This window comes from Trachypithecus francoisi, unplaced genomic scaffold (assembly GCF_009764315.1).
Source record: "Trachypithecus francoisi isolate TF-2019V2 unplaced genomic scaffold, Tfra_2.0 Lachesis_group8, whole genome shotgun sequence".
Taxonomy (NCBI): domain Eukaryota; kingdom Metazoa; phylum Chordata; class Mammalia; order Primates; family Cercopithecidae; genus Trachypithecus; species Trachypithecus francoisi.
The window spans coordinates 9,636,812-9,657,389 of NW_022681473.1; the positions used below are offsets into that span (position 1 = coordinate 9,636,812).

At 54.9% G+C, this 20,578-nt stretch overlaps 1 protein-coding gene across 1 annotated transcript; it reads right to left on the reverse strand.

Annotated features, from left to right (window-relative positions):
- Positions 1–1,215: 1,215 nt before the first annotated feature.
- Positions 1,216–19,270, reverse strand: SLC22A11 (solute carrier family 22 member 11). Its single transcript, XM_033205749.1, is given in 11 exon segments — positions 1,216–3,081; positions 4,234–4,440; positions 5,317–5,425; positions 6,276–6,461; positions 6,464–6,489; positions 9,034–9,149; positions 9,923–10,043; positions 12,498–12,666; positions 12,775–12,929; positions 15,653–15,756; positions 18,469–19,270. Coding segments are annotated over 11 exon segments (1,650 nt in total). The 5' UTR covers positions 18,862–19,270; the 3' UTR covers positions 1,216–3,017.
- Positions 19,271–20,578: the final 1,308 nt, after the last annotated feature.

A 20,578-nucleotide genomic window follows, 5' to 3' on the forward strand; every position in this document is an offset into this window, starting at 1 on the left:
TACATGCATAGTTGGATTCAACTTGTTAAATGTTTCTTAAAAAGTTTTATGTTTATGTCCATAAGGGATGTTGGTTTATAGCTTTATTTTCTTGCAATGTCTTTTTCTGGTTTCAGGGAAACAGAACGAGCTGGGAAGTGTTACCTCGTTTTCAATTTTCTAGAAGGTTTTGCTTGTAGAATCGCTATTATTTTCTGCTTAAATAGTTGTCAGAATTCACCAGTGAAGCCATTTGGGCCCGGAATTTTCTCTGTGGGAAGGTTTTAAAACATAAGTTCAATTTTAAAAACAGATTTAGGGCTAATCAAGTCACCTATATCTTCTTGAGTGAGTTTTGGTAGTTTGTGTTCCTCAAGAAATTTGTTAAAGTGTTCAAAATATTTGGTTAATTATTGCCCAGAATATTCCCTTATTATCGTTTTAATGTCTGGATTATTAGTGATGTGTCCTCTCTCATGCCCGAGGTTTGTAGTGGGTGTCTTTTCTCTTTTTTTCTTTCTTTCTTCTCTTTTTTTTTTTTGAGATAGCATCTCGCTCTGTCGCCCAGGCTGGAGTACAGTGGTGTGATCTCGGCTCACAGAAACCTCCGCCTCCCAGGTTCAGGTGATTCTCCTTGATTCTCCTGCCTCAGCCTCCAGGGTAGTTGGGATTACAGGTGTGCACCACCACCCCGGGCTGATTTTTGTATTTTTAGTGGAGACAGTGTTTCACCACGTTGGCCAGGCTGGTCTTGAACTCCTGACCTCAAGTGATCCTCCCACCTCAGCCTCCCAAAGTGCTGGGATTACAGGTGTGAGCCACCATGCCCAGCCTCTTTTTTTCTTGATCAGGAAGGCTAGAGGTTTGTAAATTGTATTGATCTTAAAGAACTACCTCTAGGTTTTGCTAATTTTCTTTATTTTTTCAATTCTCTGATTTCTCTTGTGTATTATTTCTTCTGTTTACTATAGTTTTAATTAACTCTTCTTTTTCTACTTTCCAGGTGAGAGCTGAGGTATTTGATTTGGAACTTTCTTCTTTTCTAATGTTAGCATTTAATGATATCAATTTCCCCATAATCATTACTTTAGCTTCATCTCACAAATTTTGATATGTAATTTTTTAATTTTCACTCAGTTCAAAATCTTTTCTTATTTCCTTTGAGATTCACTCTTTGACCCGTGGGTTACTTATAAGTGTGTTGTATAGTTTAAAGAGGTTTTCTATATCTCTTTCCATAATTGATTTCTAATTTAATTCCATGCTGTTTCAAGAACATTCTTTGTATGATCTGAATCCTTTAAAATGTACTGAAGTATGAGGAAAGGCTGGGGGCCCATAGGGGCCTGACCAGGGAGGGGAAGAAGTGTGATCCTCATCGTGAGCCACTGGAGGGCTTTCAGCAGGGAGGGATTTGGTTTGGATTGCGTTTCTTAATAAGCATTGTGGCCATTGTACCGAGTGTGATATGGACATCACGGACCATTTTGGAACTACAACCATGGTATGAACTAGGGTGTAGCCAGAGTGAAGGGGAAGTAGGTGGATTTGGGAGCTGTAAGGGGGCAGGAGTGATTGACCTGGTATACATGGGGTGTGAGAGGTGAGTTGAGGGGCCTGAGATTGAGGTTTCCCAGAATGGGGTCTCCAGGGAAGGGCATGAGGGTAACTTTGTGGCAGGGCCACAGATATCAGGGGCGTGGAGGGGTGGAGACGAGGGCTAGGAGCCTTGTGTGCTGGAAAGAGCCCTGGCCGTGTTTCTGCAAGCTGGCCCCTCCACCACTCTGCCCTTTTGCTTCCTTGCCTCTGAGAAGGGCAGTCGGCCTCGACCATCCCATAGTTTTCACAGCCTGGACAAGGGAGGTCTGAGCATGAATCTAGAAAAGGTGTCTCCTCCGGAAAAACAAACAGCAAAAGGGTACCCTTTGGTTGAAAACCAAAAGTTAAGGTTCAGTATTATGTGCTGCCTTGACATCTGGCAAAGCCAGGAGGCCTCGGCAGGCCTGCTTGTGAGCTCCCCTTCTCCCGTTTCACTCCACCCCTGTGGAAGAGGCTCCCTGGCCCGACCCTCAGCGAGGGGACCAAGGGCGGTTCCTCTTATCCCTACGCTTGTAAGGTTCCATTTCTCGCCAGCCCGCAGCATGATGGAATAAGCCAATTACACCCTCCGTCGGAAGCCAGGAGTTGCCCTACCCTCTCTGTGCTCCAAAGCTGCCTTCCCGCAGCCCTGGCCATTCGCTCAGATTCTCAGTGCACCCCGTCCCGTGTGGCCCCGCATGGCGTGCAGTGTCATCTTTGTGGGCTCTGAGCACATGTGTGTGGTAACCTGCTGCCAGCCTCCTGTCTGGTGTTTCATGATGTGTTTGGCCATCTTTGTAACCACAGGGCTGGAAGCCCTCCCTCACTGATGGGTAAATGAAAAGTGATTAAAACAGCTCTTTTCTTGGAGTGGACACAGCCTTTGCTAGGGTAGGTAGTGGGGCCAGTGTAGCCGGGGCTGAGTTTCAGACCCCACATGCCTCCTTGGCTACACGCCTGGGGCCAGTGTGCAACCTGGACACCTGTATCTGGCAGCTCTCTCAGCAAGTTCCATTTATTTGGCCGGTGCTAAGATCAGTTCACCCTGATACCTGCCCTGGGGGTGGGTCACGTGATCATTCTCATTTCACAGATGAGGGCTCTGTATGTGGTGGGGTGAGATTGGAACCCAGTCTCTGGTTGGCGTGGCTGAGTGAAGGTGTAAAGACATGAGCCTGGCAGGAAAAGGGAGGGGAACCATCTTGTTATTGGTTGGGCATGGCTGCCTGCACAGGCTCCTGTAGGGTTGGGGTAAGGTGGGGCAGGAAGAAGAGGAGTGAGCTGTGGAAGCTGCCTTCAGCCACAGCAGATGGCCATGCTGTCCACTCGGCTGCGGCTGCCTGGCCTCTGCCATGCCAGGCCCTCGAGTTCGCCCAGCTCGCCTCCACCCTCTGATTGGAGAAGAGGCAACTCCTTTCCCAGGAGTCTTTGACTAAAGGGGCTCCATGCAGGCACAATTTCTAAAGCGAGGTACTTTCCACAGTGATGGCCTCTTGCCGGTTGCCCTGGGCTGCTGTTGATTTCCTAGAATAATCCAAAGAAAAGCAGTGCTATGTGATGAAGTGGGTATGCACTTGGGGCTTGGGGCAGAACGGCGGTCAAGTCTTATTGGGGGGTAAACTCTATGGCATTAGGCTTTTACTCCCTTCTGTGTCCCAAGCATGGGACAGTGCCTGAAACATAGTAGGTACACAACAAAAAACATAGTAGGTAGTACAAAACAAAAATTAAAGAAAAAATGAAGTCCCATCTTCTCCGGGTCTCTGCAGGTGTCCTTAGGCAAGTTATATAACCCTGCTGCATCTCAGTTTCCTTGGCAAAGTAATTGGACAGTAATAGCACCTCATGTGGTTGTTGCATTGATTAAATAAGGTGACATAAAACAATAAGAGCTCAATATTATTACTATCATTGTGACCTCAGTCACCATCAGAATTGAGGCCCCGTGAACACTCACCCAGGTCACAAAAACCACATGTCCAGAGTGCTTGCTGCAAGCCTGGCATTTTCCCAGGCACTTTAAAATAATAATTCCCTTAAACCAGAAAACAACTCTGTGAGCCAGGCTGGGTTTTGTTTGTTTAGTTTTTTTTTTTTTTTTTTAAAAACACCATTTTACAAAGGAGGAGGCTAAAGCCCACAGAAGTGGTTCTGGCTATAAAATGCAGCTAGGGAGTGCTCCCTCATTTCTCCCTCTCAAAGAACAGATGTGAGATGGCACAATCTGTTCTCTGAGGGTTTGAAAAAACTCACCTGTTGATCTGTCTGGGCCTGAAATTCTTTGTGGGAAAATTTCACTAGGACACTTGAGACTATCTGTATCTTCCTTTGTCAGTTTTGCTGAGAGAGGTTAAGTCACTTGCCCAGGCAGGTGGGGAATGTGGGCCCAGGCAATCTGGCTGCTGAGCCTGGGCTTTCAACCGTTACATTTTCCTGCATGAGGTATGATCACTTTCTACCCATGAGACTTTGGATAAGTCACTTTTTCTCTCTGACTCTAGTAATAGTACGGGGATAGTAATAGTACCTTTCTGGCAGGATTGTTGGAAAGATTAAATGGTTTCAGAAACACAGGCCTTGATACTCTTGAGCCTTTGCCCTGGGTGACCCAGGCCTGTCCCCATCTTGGCCCAGGAGGAAGCCCAGCCCTATACCCAGGGGTCACAGGTCACTCACTGGCTCTCCAGGTCCTGGATAGTGTCAGGGAGCGGAAGTCCCCGGGTCTCCGGGAGGAAGAACAGCACAACCAGGCTGGAAGCAATGGAGATAACGCCATAGAGGAGAGGAGGCAGCAGGGGCAGGACTTGGCGGCTCATCAGGATCAGGGGACCCATCATAGCCCCCAGTCGGCCCACCGAATGCAGAATGCCATCTGCTGTCATCCTGTGGGTGAAGGGGAGGGCCCAGATCCCTGTTATAGCTGGCCCTGTGGCAAGAAGACAGGTTGGCTGGGCCCATGGATGCCAGGGGAAGGAAAGCTGGGCTGAGGGAATTGCCCTCCTCAAGGCCTCCTCTAATGCCACCTCCTCCATGGAGCCTACCCAGATTTTTGCATCTAGTATTTCAGGGGAAATCTATGGGGTCCACCTCATTTTCCCTGCTCTTGGGCAACTTAAGGGCTTCTCCATGCTCCTGCTAGGCCACTGAGCTCCCAACTCAGGCTTTCCATATGATATCAACAAAACCAATAAATGCTTGTCCAAACAACAAATTTAAAAATGGACAAATGAGTGAGTGGTGGGAAGAACATTGGGCTAAAAGTCTGGAGAGCTGGAGTCCAGTCCTACCCTTCTGCTGAGTCAGCCCTTCACCCCGAGCCTGTTTACCCAAATATCAAATGTGGGGGTGGCCTAGACTCTAGACCACGGGTTTTCCACTTGTGTTTTATGATGCCCTTGGGCTCCAAGGAGGTGACTTGGGGCTCTCTTGGGGCAGGGAAGGAGTGGTGGGAAATGAGTTGAGGGTCCCCACTGCCACCAGGGCAGCTCTTGGTCTCCTTATCAGGGTTCTTATAAGATTCCACCTGGAGAGATGACTCTGTGGTTCAGAACGGTTTGAAAACACAGGCCCAGATGTCCCTAGGGCTCTGCTGTACTGCTTCCGTCTGGGCCGAAACTCGCTGTGGGGAGGAGCTGTCCTGGGGGGGCCCTGAGCAGCCCTGGCTGCATTTCCCTGACTACCAAGCCCTTGTTTACCCTCCCCACTGCCCTCCCAGGATGGCTCTGCTGGCCCTGGGGCATGGCCTGCAGCCCAGCTTACCGCAATGGCGTGGGGAAGAGTTCAGCCTTGTAGATGGAGAGGCAGGTTAGGCTTATCCCAAAACATCCCTTTCCCAGCACAGCAAAGACCACACGCAGGGTCTGCAAATCTGGGTACAGGAAGGGGGTGAGAGTGGGGTTGGCCCCGGAGGGTTCCCAGGGGCTAGTCAGTGTGTGGCCAGCCAGCCTGGAGCAGAGGGGCCCCTGGGCTCCCTACAAGTCCCCAGCCCTGATGGCTTGGTGCGGGGCTGCCCAGGGCTGGGGTTGGGGGACGGAGCATAGGATGTGATATTGTGGCAGGTGGACCTGAGGGGCACAGGCAGAAACCCAGCCAGGTCTGGGGTGGCTGAGCCTGGCTGGCTGTGAAGGCTGCACTCAAAGCCTGCCCCCCGCTGCTCCTAGGGTCCCGAGGTGCCTCTTGCTGTGAAGGAGAGAGCGCCAGGCCCAGCCCACAGCAGCTTCCCTGCTGGCCCCAAGCCTGCCTGTGTGGGGAAGGCAGAAGCCCTGCCTGGAGGCAGAGGTCTGGGCCACTTTTGGCTGCAGGCCTGGCATCCCCAATGTGTTGTTCCGAGCAGGCACCTGAACTGCTGGGAGGGGCTCGCCGTTGCCAGTTTCCTTGCAGCTGCTCAGAACTTAGGCTCTCGCTGCAGCCTGCAGGGCCCCGGCCGCCTCTGTCCTCATTCAGGCCTTCCCTGGCCAGCCGCAAGGCACCCTCCTGCCTTCCTCCCAGCTCTGCTGCCACCACAGGACATGCGGCCCTGTCTTTTTCGCCCAGTCTCCCACGCTGAGCAATAAAAGGAGACACGGAGAGGGATTCCAGGTCCTCGCAGCCTCCCTCATTCAGAAAGAAGACAGGGAGGCAGCTCCTGGGGCCAGGGAGGGGATGTGGCCCCACACTGAGAGCAGTAGGGTGGGCGAGGAAGCAGGGCCCTGTCCCACCACCCAGGCCTCCCGCCTCACCTTGCGGCACCAGCATGTTGGCCAGAATGGCGAGGCCGGCCATGACCTGGGAACCTGCCTGGATGGTGCGGCGGCCAAGGAAACTGAGCAAGAGGGCAGTGGTGGCCCGGCCCAGGAAGTCCACGGCCCCGAAGAGGACCTGGAGGAGGAAGATGTCACGGCCCAGGCTCTGCAGGTCGAAGACCACCCGTAGTAGGAGATCAATAGAGAGAAGCTGCGGGCAAGGCTGGAAGTCAGGCCCCTGCCCTGCCGGGGAGAGGGCGCCCCAACAGCAACAGCACCTCCCACCAGGAGCTGCCTGGAAGGACATGGCCAACCCCGGAGGACAATCCCGGGCTTGTCTCGGCCAGCCGTCCCAGAAGCCTGCTAAACTCAGGACACAATCCCAGGGTCAGGCTCTTCCAGGAAAGGGCAGGCAGGGTGGTGCCCCCATCCCTTCACATACGGGCTTGGGGTCAGGGGCAATGATAGACTGGGGCATCGCCTCTCTGGCTCCCTGGCTGGGAGACTCGGCCCCCTCTTCAGGCTGGGACCAAGCCTGCCCTCGGGGATCTCTGAGCTGCCCCTCACTTCCGGCCTAGCCCTCTCTGACTTTGATTCCAATAACCAATCACACTGTGCCAGTTCCCTTGTTTTGGAAGGTGGGAATCATGGCAGGATGGGGCCTTTCGGGAGTCCCTGGGCTGCACTGCCCAGACCGCATTCAGGATGGAAAGCCTGTCCCCCAGCCCCTGGGAGTGCTGCCCCTCCTCTGGGGTGAGCAGCCTGTGACTGCTTCACGGGGCAGAGGGACCACCTAGAAGGGCCCCAGCTTCCATGCTCCCAGGGGCTGGGCCGGGCCCAGGCTGTGGCTGCATCTCCCCTCCCCTTCTCTGGTCCATCTCAGGGTCTGCTTTCTGCCCACTCCCCCACCCACCGGCTCACGAGTAGCTGAATTTACAGTATTTAAATTCTCATGGTTTGGAGACGGGGTTTGGATCCACAAGTGGCTGCAAGGTAAAATTCTTCCCCGCCAAGTTTAAAATCTGTGCCCCTCCCTGCTCAACCCAGACACTCCTCCCGGCCCTCCCCTTAGGGGTCACCTGATTGCATCACCCAATAAACATTGGACAACACCAGCCCAACCACGGCAGAGTAAAATCGCAATTCATGCACAAGCCGCAGTGTTTCATGAAGTTTATGTGAGTGACATGAGAGTCACTTGGCTGATGCTCAAAAGCGGCCGATGCTGGAGCCTTGGACAGATAACAACTGGGTTAACAAGTCAAGACAAGAAAACCCGCAAGGTCACCCGCTTCAAAGCCTCTGATTTGAATAACAAAGGTTGCAGAGCCGGCCCCTGAGGAATCCTGGAAGGTTGTTTTTTTCTTTTTTTTAAACTGGTCCCGGGTGTTTGCAGCAAGAGCACTTCTTCTGATTTATCAGAAACACATTGAAGTTTTTTAAAAAAGGCATTTGATCTATCTTTGTTCTAAGATTAGCAAATATTTGCCATCATAACCCATATGTGGTTAAATATAGCATAAAAGAAACGTTTTCCTAAGCTTTAGCTTTATTTCAAGATAGAAGTCCCAGTCAAACCTGGTCCTAAGGTTTTTTTCTTTGCTCTGTCGTCCAGGCTGGCGTGCAGTAGCACAATCTCAGCTCAGTGCAGCCTCTATCTCCTGGGCTCCAGTGATCCTCCTGCCTCACTTTTTGATTTTCAGTAGAGATAAGAGTGTCTCACGATGCTACCTAGGCTGGTCTTGAACTCCTGGGCTCAAGCGATCCTTCTGCCTCAGCCTCCCAAAGTGAGGGATTACAGGCTTGAGTACCACGCCTGACTGGTCCTTGCTTTTTTTTTTTTTTTTTTTTGAGACGGAGTCTCGCTCTGTCCCCCTGGCTGGAGTGCAGTGGCGCGATCTCGGCTCGCTGCAAGCTCCGCCTCCCGGGTTCCTGCCATTCTCCTGCCTCAGCCTCCCAAGTAGCTGGGACTACAGGCGCCCGCCACCGTGCCCGGCTAATTTTTTGTATTTTTAGTAGAGACGGGGTTTCACTGTGGTCTCGATCTCCTGACCTTGTGATCCGCCCGCCTCAGCCTCCCAAAGTGCTGGGATTACAGGCGTGAGCCACCGTGCCCGGCCTGGTCCTTGCTTTTTAATATGCTCTTTTGGACGTCAGCGGAAGTGATTTTGTTTTAAGGGCCTTTTCCTGGGCCCAGATGACCTTGGGTGGGCCAGGGTCTGGTCGTGCGGGCCCTGGGCGGTGACAGTACCAGTAAGCCAAGTGCTAGCTCAGCCCGGTTCCAATGCAGGCTCTATCATCTTGGGCTTGTTGCTTACCCCTCTGGGATCCCCTTTCCCCATCAGTGAAGTGGGGTTGCATGGAGGGGTCAACTAATGCGGGTTCACCCTCTAGGAGCATGGCCATAGTTTCTAGGAAAGTGGTAAGTCTCTAATGCTGACAAACAGTGGTACTCCTTGGCCACGGCTGGTCCCCTGGCTTTAGGGACCTTGGCTCTGCCCCTGTCTTGGGACCTCCCTGGGACCCTGGGACCCCCACCCTTTCCCTCTGGCTTCCTGCAGATGGCAGCCTCCAGACCCCAGCAGTGCACAGTCCCTCTCTGGGGTCTGCCAGGACTCCTGCCTCCTGGGGCTGCCTGCGTCCTGTCCCAGACAGAAATGCACCCCCTTGAGGCCTGTGGGTGCTGTTTCCCCCAGACACCCTGCCTCCTGCCTGTCCCAGCCCTGCCTTGGGGAGGGATTCCAGGACGGCATACTTCACCACCAGCATGGCGCAGCTCCTCCAGCGGAGCACAGGCACGCAGAACAGGTCCAGCACCGACCGCGGCTCCTTTGCAGAGGCTGCCTCCTCCTCCATGCTGGACATCAGCACCTTCCGGGGAGAATGGGGGCACTGTGAATGGTGGGGCAATGGCCCCGCCCACCCCCTGTGCCAGAGAACTGTCCAAGTGGTCAGAGTGACCGGGAGCCTGTCCTGGGCCTCAGCCTCTGGAAGCCGGATCTCTAGGGGAGGGGGCAGGGATGGAGCAGAAAAAGTTCTCTCCAGGCCCTGGCTCTTCTGCAGATTTGACTCAGACCTGGTCCTCTCAGCTCTAGCTTGCCCGCTTCTGGAAGTCTTCCTTGATCCTCCCGCCCCATCTTCACCCTAATCTCTGGCAGCACCTGCTTCCTGAAAACAGCTACCTTCAAATAAGCACATTCTGTTTCCCCAGACACATCGAGAAGCCCCGTGAGGTGGGCGTGTGCTACGTGCGGGTGGAGGTGGTGGGTGATAGAGGTGACGGTGTGGGCGCTGTTGATAATGACAGTGCGGTTACTGATGGTGACGATGGTGGTGAAGGTGGTGGAGATGTTTTGCAGAGATGGTGGCTGTGGGGTTAGTGATGGTATTGGTGGTGCTGGTGGTGATGGAGTGATGGCGGTGAAGGTGATGGTGGGTGTGGACGGTGGTGGTGCTGTTGGCAATGGTATTGGGATTAGTGGTGGTGGTGGTGTCTGTGTGGAGGTGGTGATGGAGGTGTTGGTGGTGTTTGTGGAGATGCTGGTGGTGGTGCTGGAGTGGGTGGTACTGATGTTGGAGGCCACATGGACGATCCATCAGTGCATGTCCTGTCCCAGGTCAAGTCACAGACAGCAGCATCTCACCTCTATGGTCAAGTTCTTGGCCTCCTTGTGGCCATTTATCCTGGCCACCTTTCTGAGCTCCTGAAGCGCTTGGTCTGGTTTGCCCTTAATAATCAGCCACCGGGCGGATTCTGGCAGCCACCTGTAAGGAGGCAGGTGTGTAGCGGGGGTGCACGCTGGGCTGTCCCCTGGGGTAGGGTGGAAAGGGCCAGTGGGCACAGACCCTTCAGCTGAGATGAGTGACGAGTAGGCAGATGCTTCTGTGCTGCTGCTGTCCAGCCATGAACCTGGCAGTCCCCAATGGTTTCAGAATAAAACTGAGCCCCAGTGCCTGGCGGCCCACCTTCGCGAGCGAGCCACCTCCAGGCGCTAGCCTGGCTCGCCTGGCTACTGGGGCCTGCCCACCTGAGTCCTGCACACAGCCAGGGCACAGGTGGCCTGGGCATGGGTGTCCCTAGAGTTGGCTGCTTCACCAATGATTCTGGGGCCATTTCTAGGATAGAAAGGTCACTTAGTACTTTTTTTTTTTGAAACGGAGTCTTGCTCTGTCACCCAGGCTGGAGTGCAGTGGTGTGATCTTGGCTCACTGCAACCTCTGCCTCCCAGATTCAAGTGATTCTCCTGCCTCAGCCTCCCAAGTAGCTGGGACTACAGGCATGCACCACCATGGCTAATTTTTTTGTATTTTTAGTAGAGACCGTGTTAGCCAGGAAGGCTCGATCTCCTGACCTTGTGATCTGCCCGCCTCAGCCTCCAAAGTGCTGGGATTACAGGCGTGAGCCACCACGCCTGGCCTGTTTTTTTTTTTCTAAAGCATGTTTAAAACATTCCCAGGCAGAACCAGGTAATTTTATAAAACCAGTCTGTTTCTCCCCAACCTCAGGGGCAGATAGGCCAGAAGCATTTTGCTGGTGGAAGGCACAGGATCTGCCCAGCCCACTGACTCTCAGCCCTCTTTGCAGGGAATCTAAGAAGGACTTCTGGAGGCAGTTTGACGTAGTGGTGAAGAGTTAGCCTGCCTGGGTTCAAATCCTACCTCTGGCATTCACCGGCTGTGTGTGACCCCGGGTGAGTGACCTAACCTTTCTAGGTCTCGGTCCTGCATTTGAAAATGGCGGTAAGGGCTGGGTGCGGTGGCTCAAGCCTGTAATCCCAGCACTTTGGGAGGCCGAGACGGGTGGATCACGAGGTCAAGAGATCGAGACCATCCTGGCTAACACGGTGAAACCACGTCTTTACTAAAAAATACAAAAAAAACTAGCCGGGCAAGGTGGCGGGCGCCTGTAGTCCCAGCTACTTGGGAGGCTGAGGCAGGAGAATGGTGTAAACCTGGGAGGCGGAGCTTGCAGTGAGCTGAGATCTGGCCACTGCACTCCAGCCTGGGCAACAGAGCGAGACTCCGTCTCAAAAAAAAAAAAAAAAAAAAAAAAAAGAAAATGGCGGTAATGGCATCATCTTCCTTATTAGAAGGTATGTTAGTAAGCGCCTAGTACACACCTGATCAGTGTGGCAGGGATGGCCTAATTATTGTAAGGGATGGCCTTCCTCTTCACTTATTGATCTGTGTATGAAACGTAAGCTCCATGGGGCCCCTGGTTTTTGCCTGTTTTGTTCACTTGTGTGTCCCTAGCACCTAAGACCCTCTGCACCTATCTGTGTCTCCTTCCTCAGTGCCAATCCAAGGAGGAATTTCCATACTTCAGGGATTTTTGCAACCCCTAAAACTGTAGTGACAATGATCTATTTTCATATCCAGTTTTGGTCCGCCCTGTATGTGAAGGAGTGAAGCCGGTGGGTGGGGCCTGTGCAAGCGTTGGGGAGGGACGATGCCCACAGCCTCAGCCCAGGGGACGGCGGCGGTGGGGCCTGGGGGCTGGGAGAGCGGCTGCTTCCACTGTGGCCGAACTTCGGCCCAGTGCCCCTGGATCTTCCAGTTTTTCCAGAGAAGGTAAAAATACTGCTTTTGTTTGTTTTTAAAAATCTTCTGTTTTTTTTTTTTTTTTTTTTTTGAGACGGAGTCTCGCTCCGCCGCCCAGGCTGGAGTGCAGTGGCCGGATCTCAGCTCACTGCAAGGTCCGCCTCCCTGGTTTATGCCATTCTCCTGCCTCAGCCTCCCGAGTAGCTGGGACTACAGGCGCCCGCCACCTTGCCCGGCTAGTTTTTTGTATTTTTAGTAGAGACGAGGTTTCACCGTGTTAGCCAGGATGGTCTCTATCTCCTGACCTCGTGATCCGCCCGTCTCGGCCTCCCAAAGTGCTGGGATTACAGGCTTGAGCCACCGCGCCCGGCCAAATCTTCTGATTGTTAAATGTTAGCAACTAGTTACAAATATATTTTTTAAATCGCCATTTGAACCAATGCTGTGCCGGCCCATCTTGGCCTGTCTGGGCTGGATGGGAGCCACAGACCTTGGGCTGCAACACTCAGCCTAGGACTGCCAATCTCCAACGTCCCTCCCCAGCGAGGGCCCCGCTCACGCCACGGCCCTTCTGTGGCACTCCATGGCTCTGGACCTCCTGCCAGTCAGAGAAGTGAAAGTGAAGGGTTACCCTCCCACCCTGGGTCTCCTAAGGAAAAGGTCCCACATCATACTGACCAGGATATCAGGGAGATGGCAAAAAAGGGCACTGATGCTGCCAGCTGGAGGGTCCTCCAGTCCCGCAGGGCAAAGGCCAGGCCACCCAGTGCCGCCTGGCCTGCGCTGAAGGCACATCCCACCACCGTCATGGTGGCCGCCCTCCTGCTGGTCATGGTCCACTCCACCACTGCAGGATGCAGACACGTGCAGGTGAGGCCTCATGCGGCGACCTGAGCCCCATTCTCTCCTGCCACCCCCGCCCCCATGGCAGCAGCGCGCTGAGCTGGGGACTCACTCAGTGTTAGTGAACTCAGAAAGATGCCAGCCATCCCAAAAGCGGCCACGAACCGCAGGCCGCAGTAGATGACAAATGTTGGGGCAAAGATGGTGCTGGTGCCCGCCACGGCCAACTGCAGGCAGCACCAGCTCAGCATCGGCTTCCGCCCAAACCTGTCAAAGGAGAGAAGCACACGGGGCCTGGAGAGGGGCCCCTGAGGACGTGGATATGTGGGCAGGCACTTGCCTTCTGGGAGTTCAACAACGCCAGGGGGTCTCCTGCAGGAGGCTCATCTTTCTTGGAACTTTTAGGGGTACATTCAGAGTGTTTCTGTTATAAAAGTGGCAGTACCTTGCCACGGGAGGGTGCAGTTCGGTCTCAATGTTTAAGAACATGAGGTTTGGGGCTGGGCACGGTGGTTCATGCCTGTAATCCCAGCACTTTGGGAGACTGAGGCTGGAGGATCACTTTAGGCCAGGAGTTCAGGACCAGCCTGGGCAACATAGTGAGACCTCAGTCTCTTCTAAATAAATTTAAAAAATTAGCCAGGCATCTGTGGTCCCAGCTACTTGGGAGGCTGAGGAGGGAGGATGGCTTGAGCCCAGGAGTTCAAGGCTGCAGTGAGCTATCATCACGCCTCTGCACTGCAGGCTGGACAACAGAGTGAGCCTCTGTCTCTAATAAATAAATAAAAAAGAACACAGGTTTGGGCATCAGATGTCTGGGTTTGAGCCCCAGCTCTGTCCTTCCTGGGTGACCCTGAGCATGTGACTCAACATCTCTGAGCCTCAGTTTCCCCATCTGTAACACAAGGGCATCCATAAGGACATGCCTCACAGGGCTGCTATGAGAATCGAGACACTGGGCAAGGGGCTGGGGAGTGAGGAGGCTGAGACTTTGCAAGGCACTGCTCTCATCTGTGCACTGTGAAAGGGGTCCTCATGGGGCAATGCAGAGCCCTCGGCCCTGCCCAAGTGCCCTGGGCCGCAGTGGCCTCCAGGCTGGCTGAGCCTGAACCGGAGACTGCATTTAGTGCCACTCAAGCCCGTGCTGCTCAGAACGGAGATGCGAGGTGGACCTTGGCCATGCCTGTCTGAGCAGCATCCAGGAGCAAGGATGCTCGTTTCATCCTCACAACAACTGTGTGGGCAGGTGCGAGGCCCCACTGCTGGGGGAAAACTGAGGCCCAGAGAAGGGAAGAGATCTACCTTGTAGAACAAGACTGGGCGTGATAAGGCTGGGATTCAGACCCAGGTAGTCAGACCCCAGAGCCGGTAGGGTGGTGGTAGGAGGGAGCGGGAAGGCAGTCCTCCATTCCTAAAATAATGGCTGCATGTCTGCCATGGTGCTGAGCTGGGCTCTGGGGCACAGTCCCTGGGTTCCTGTGTGCTTGTGGGGACATGGACAATAAACAAGACTTAAGCCAGCCAGTCATGGTCAGAGCCAGGCACTGTGATGAGGGAAGCAAGGAGGGGTTGGGATAGTCATGCCTGGGGCTGGGCAGGAGTCTCTGGCTCTGTGGCCTGGGAGGGCCTCCCCAAGGAAGAGCATTGAGCTGTGGCCTGTGTGTGGGCACCAGGCAGCATGGGCAGGAGCTTCTGGGTGAAGCACAGTCACTGAGGCGCTCTGCAGGGGTGCAGGGGGCTCCAGGAGGAGGCTGGTGGAGCTGGGGGTGGGAGGATGCCCAGCACAGGGCAGGCGGTGGGCAGAAAGGGACTGTCTTCAGTGCAGTGGGGCCCTTGGAGGACTTCCGGCCAGCTTTTATTGACCAGATCAACCTCCAAGATTTTGCAAAGTCACTCAGTGCTGTGGCAGTGTGGATGGCCACTGTAGAGGACACCTGCGAGGGGTTGCGGCCTGCCTGGTGGGAGGAGATGGTGGCTCAGGCAAGCGGATGCTGTGGCAGGGAGGGGCTTGGGCTGAGTGCGTCCTGGAGGAAGAGCCAGGCGAGTGTGGGGTGAGGAAGGGAGGCCAGGGGACAGCGCAGGTGCAGAGGGGCCCATGGGTCGGGGGTCCGTGTCCTCTGATGGAGGCTGCTGGGGGAGTGAGTGGGGTGGCGAGGAATCAGCAGCTCAGCTCCCACAACAGGAAGAGAGGGAGGAGGGGGAGCAGGAGGAGGGGTAGCAGGAGGAGGGGGAAGGGGAACAGCTTCCTGGGAGGTGGAAGGAAAACCAGCAGTGAGGATGTTCTGGAAGCCAAGAGAAGAAAGTATGTCATAGAGAACGCTTCTTCCCGCCAGCAGGCCTGGGTTTCAGTGTCACCTGGTATGAGACGTATCCAGTCCTGCTGGCCGGCCCCGGCGTGCCCATCACCTGTGCCCTGTTCCCTAGCCCCCTTCACGTTCCAAGGTGGCCTAACTTACTCACCTGTGTCCTGAGCCCTGCTTGGCTCCAAGCTGGGGAAGAGCAGACACTTGTCTCCCAGCCTCCCTACCACCCCTTCCCCCATCTCTGCTGGGGGTGTCCCTTGCACCTAGCCAGTGTTTGGCCCACGTGAGGCTTCTGGAAAGGCTTTGAGACTGGGGGACAAAGGACAGAAGAGAGGAGGATGGGGAGCCAGGACAGCTCTGAGGCACAGGGTCCAAGCACAGCCACATGGAGGAGGCCTATGACCATCTGGCTGGAGTATGGAAGAGGGAATGGGGGCAGTAGGAGATGGTCTGGGGTGGCCTCCCTGTGAGGGGAACCAGGCCAGGGTCTGGGGGAACTTGCTGAGGTGGGGACCCGGAACAGTCTGTGGGTTGGTGGGGATGGCCAGGGGAGGGAAGAAACAGAGGAGGCAGGAGGGAGATGGAGGGGGGGATGGGGTGCTCGCCTGACATTTCTGAACCTTCTGCCCCACAGTCTTCAATTCTGTTTTGAGGGAGCTGGGGGCTGGGAGGAGCGGAGGCACTCACCGATAGGAGACGAGGCCCCAGATAAAGGAGCCCACCAGGATCCCGGACATGAAGATGGACTGGCTCAGAGGCTTCAAGCCCTGGGAGCTGCACACCAGGTCCCACTGCAAGAGGAGGGTGCAGTGGCTCAGCTCGGGGGGTGTGGAATCGTGGGGCTGGGTGTGGCCGAGGGACGCCTGGCCAGCCTGAGCCCTTGGGGCCAGCCACCCACACTAGGGTCCCTGGACTCCCAGTGCCAGGTCACAGAGGTAGAAGAGACCTGCTGACCATGGGGCTACAACCCCCCACGGGAAGCCCAGCTGCAGGACAGAGTGCGACCTGGCTCTGTGTCTGCCAGCTGTGTGGAGGCCTCTCCACGGGGCCCAGTGGCCCCTCATGCAGAGGACAGACTCTAATGGGCAGCAGGGCCTTGAAGGGGCAGAAGTGGTATGAAAATGAACAATTTCTTGGTAAAAAGAAGTTTGGCAGGCAATGTGTGGCTGTGTCCGGCAGTACCTGGCAGTGGTGGGCAGTAAGGTGGCAGGCAAGGTGGGCAGTGGGAGGCAGGGGCAGGGAATGGCTGGCAGGGGTGACATGACGGGCTTGGCTTCCACTTCTACTGAGTGCTGGCCAGGTGGATGTGGCAGAGCCACTGCCTCAGCTGGGCTATCCTCTCCTCTAGAGACGGAGCCATGATCTGGTCCTCTCATCAGCAGTGAGGATGACTAGAGAGAGCTTGGCACGGTTCGCTGGGATTTTTACAGTGGCTCTAGCCCAGGACCGGTCATCCTTTGCCTGAACACCCCACACCCGTCCCCCAGCCTGTCCTCCACTGAGGCCCAACAGCTCCCCCCACCTCTCTCCCCTCCCACCCGGGCAGCTGCAGTAGCCTCCAGTGGGTCCCCCATGCCCTCACAGAGCTTCTCCATCATGCAAAGTGACCTCTTGAAAATGCAAGTCAGACCAAATCACTTCCATGCTCCAAACCCTCCAATGAGGATGACGATGATGAGGTTCTTTGCATTTAAAAGAAAATTCCAGGCACAGTGGCTCATGCCTGTAATCCCAGCACTTTGGAATGCTGGGGCTGGAGGATCCTTTCAGCTCAGGAATTCGAGACCAGTCTGGGCCATGTAGTCAGACCTCATATCTACTAAAAATTTAAAAAATTAAGCCAGGTGTGGTGGCTCATGCCTGTAATCCCAGTACTTTGAGAGGCCGAGGCGGGTGGATCACCAGAGGTCAGGAGTTCAAGACCAGCCCGACTAACACAGTGAAACCCTTTCTCTACTAAAAATACAAAAATTAGCCAGGAGTGGTTGTACATGCCTGCAATCCCAGCTACTCGGGAGGCTGAGGCTGGAGAATCGCTTGGACCTGGGAGGCGGAGGTTGCAGTGAGCTGAGATTGCGCCATTGCACTCTAGCCTGGACAATAGAGCGAGATTCAGTGTCAAAAAAAAAAAAAAAATTAGCTGGGCATGGTGGTATGGAGGCCAAGCCACAAGGATCACTGGAGGCTGGGAGTTAGAGGCTGCAGTCAGTCATACTTGCGCCACTACACTCCAGCTTGGGTGACAGAGTGAGACTCTGTCTCAGAAAAAAAAAAAAAAGAAAATCCCACTTCCAGAGCATGCCCCTGCACCTGCTTCTGGCCCCTCAGCACCTGCTTCTGGCCCCTCAGCACCTGTGCCCAGATGCACTGGGCCTTGTTCAGCTCCTTCAAATCCCAGACATGCTTCTATGCATGACCTTTGCTCTGTGGGGCTCCTGACCTTCACCAATTCCTCCCCTCACCATCCAAGTCTCAGTGTCAATGTTGCCTCTTTGGAGAGGCCATCCCCAACCATCTGCCTGAAGGAGGCTGCCCCTCCTCGCCCCTCGCAACCTTGCTTTTGTCCCCCATGCAGACTGCCGGGATTGAATCAGGCTCCAGGACACTCTAGTTGTGAAGCCTGGGACAGCCCCTTAACCTCTCTGTGTTTTCCTTTTCTCTGTTATTAAATGGGGACTGTCATAGGATCCATCCCACAAGATTATGGCGAGGTTGTGGCAGCAGAGACACAGTGGAAATGTGTCTGCCACTTCGCAGGTGCAGGGCGAGGGGTGACTTTGCTGCTAGGAGGGGTTTAGATGTCAACTGAGTGAATTCACCAGTGGAATGGATGCTTCTTGAAGGCTCCATGCTCATCTTGGAACCGGAGCCCTGATCTGAATCTGGCCCATCATCAGCAATCAGGAAATGGGCGTGGGGTGACCAGAAGTCTTTGCTTGGCTAAACTTTAGTCAGGTTCCTGAACCTTCTCCTGGGCCCATCTGGGCGCTTTCTCATAAAATCCAGTTTTAGCAAAGGACCCTGCTGAATCAGTTTAGCAAGAATCCCCTCTGACTCCATCCTCGATATCCAATCAGGTTCCTCATCCTCCACCCACCTCTAGGGTGATATCTGGTCACCCTGGCCTGTCTCAGCAAGAAGCCTGTTGGGTCAGTTCAGCCAGATTCCCCCCTTACCCCTGACTTCCTCCTGCAACTGAGTTGCCTGAAGTCATGGCTGATGGGTCAACAGGGCCGGGACCAGACGAGGCTGGCGAATGTCCAGGTGCCAGCATTCAGAGGTGCCCGTCCAGGTGACCCCACACTTCCAGGAGCCTGGGCTGGCCCCATCTGTAGACTGATCCCTGCCACCCACTCCCCTGTGTGTGGCTGACGAGGGGCTGAGAGGCTCGAGAGTGAGCAGGGCCTGAGGAGGCGGGTCCCTCCCAGGACTGGACCTTGGAGTCCAACCAACCTGATCCATGACTCTGACCTCCACTCGAGTGGCTCTGGGGGAGGCCCTACCTTGGCCACGATGGTGGAGGTGAAGACGCTGCGGTCATAGACCCAGCCGTCCACACACGGCTCCGTGTCGGCCTCACTCCAGCTGGTGGCCGTGGCATTGGGGTCCAAGAGCTGCCACTGTGGCTGGCGGAAGCGGCGGCATTGGTGGGGCTCCCAGTTGGGGCCTGGCGGGATGGAGATGGTCAGAAGGGCCTTGAGGGTCATGTTTGCGGGAACCGCAGAGCCATTGTCCAGCAGGTGTGTCCAGCATCGGTGGCCTGGGACAGCGGCTGAGAAGTTCTCCAGGAGCATCTGGGAAGGTATCACGAGGCAGGGGAGGATGAAGGTGAGGACCTGCAGGGTCTGGAAGAGGCCCATGCCTCCGGCTTGCTCCAAGAGCTTTGAGAATGCCATGAACGGAGCTGCCTCGGCTGAGCGGACAGCTGACCTAACTGCTGTTTGAAACTGATTACAGCCACAAGATCCGGGGCCACCAAGACCTTCTGCCCTCCTACCCCTCAGCTGGGTTGAGGGTGGAGCACTGTCCAATAACCAGTTGAGTCGGTCCCAGGAAACCCTATGATGCCTCCGGGAAATTCCTCCTTCTCTTGTTTCCAGGAGTGATTGTGGATGCCCCAGCACTCTGCGGAGGGGGTAATGGGACTAAGCTCACTCTACTCAGGCTGCCTGGGGCATCTGAGCTGCCCACCAAGTGTGGACCAGAGGGCTGAGCCACCTTCTGAGTTCTCCAGCACCAAAAGTGAAAGTCAGGCAGATTCTATTAAAAAAGACAGGGTGCTTTGATGTTACTGAATTACAGTTTGGAAGAAATATCAACTGGACTGTTGCCTCACTGAGTTGGTTAAAGTTTAATCTCAGCGTGGGCTTCTGAGTGAGGAAGGCAGTTCATGTCTCAGGACCTGAGGCCTCAGCCACTCCCCACTGGCCAGTTGATCTCATTCTTAAATCTTTAGAACCTTCTACGCAAGGCCCTTTAAATCAGAAAACGGTCAGCCTAAACTTCATCCCTCCTGACAATTGTTCAAGGCTCTGAAGCCAGATGTGAGGCATGGGAAGGGCCTTCCCTAGCTGGGGAGATGGTGCAGGTGGGCGTGGGAGAGGACGTGGGGTGGGCATGAGCTGGCAGGAGGGCCCAAGTCTGTGCTCTTTTCTTTCCTGATGTGAACCTCCTACCAGGCAGTGCCGGGGAGACCAGCTTGCAGACTCACTATTTCGGGAAGCTTCTATTCCGAGGTTTTAGGTTGCCTTTATTAGACAGTAAGCTCCCCCAGTGGAAACCATGGCTACCATTTCCTGGCTTCTCTTTGAAGCCCCTCGTGGGCCCGCAGCTGAGCAGGCGGGCAGTTGGGGAAGTGAGCAGAATCACGACGTTGTGACCTAGCCTCTGAGGCCAGCCCCGTTTCCAGGCTCTGCACGAGGTAGAGTGAAGCCAGCCCTCCCCCATGGCCATCTGGGTGGTGCCTCTTAGTGTGCTCAGCTCTGGGCTGACCTCACTGCCTGCACCCCTTCCTTCACTCCTTATGGCAGCCCACGAGAGAAACAAGACAAATTCCCTTAAACAAGGAAACTGAGGCTCAGAGAGGACAAGGCAGCTCGCCCAAGGTCACTTGCCACAGTCCAGATCGGAGCCAGACGCCACAGCCTGAGCTTTCTCTGATGCCCCTGGGCAGCTGCGGTGTGGTCTCCAGCCTGTCATGGACCAAATCCTGGCCAAAAGCTAGAATTCAGGATTTGGGTCAGAATGAGGGCCAGCCCGAAGTCACCTCCCAGAGTGCGAGAGGGAAGCGGCTGAGTCAGTTCCGGAGAGAAGTCCGAGAAGTGCTGGAAGTGTGGGTGAGGTGTGGGTGGGTGTCTGGACCCTGAACCTCTGAGAACCTCCCTGGAGGGCTTGGGGAACTCGGCCAGGAAGCTGAGGAGCCGGATTCTAGGCCTGGGCTTCAAAGCTGGGACTCCTTCCTTCTTCGGCCTCTCCAGGCAGGAAACCGTTACGAATTTTAAAATCGCAGAAAGAGAGGGACTGGGGGAGGTGGAGAACCAATCCAAATTAAAGCCCAGGAGGCCGCAGGAGAGGGACTCCTTGGACAGAGCCCCAGTCCAAAACAACCCAAAG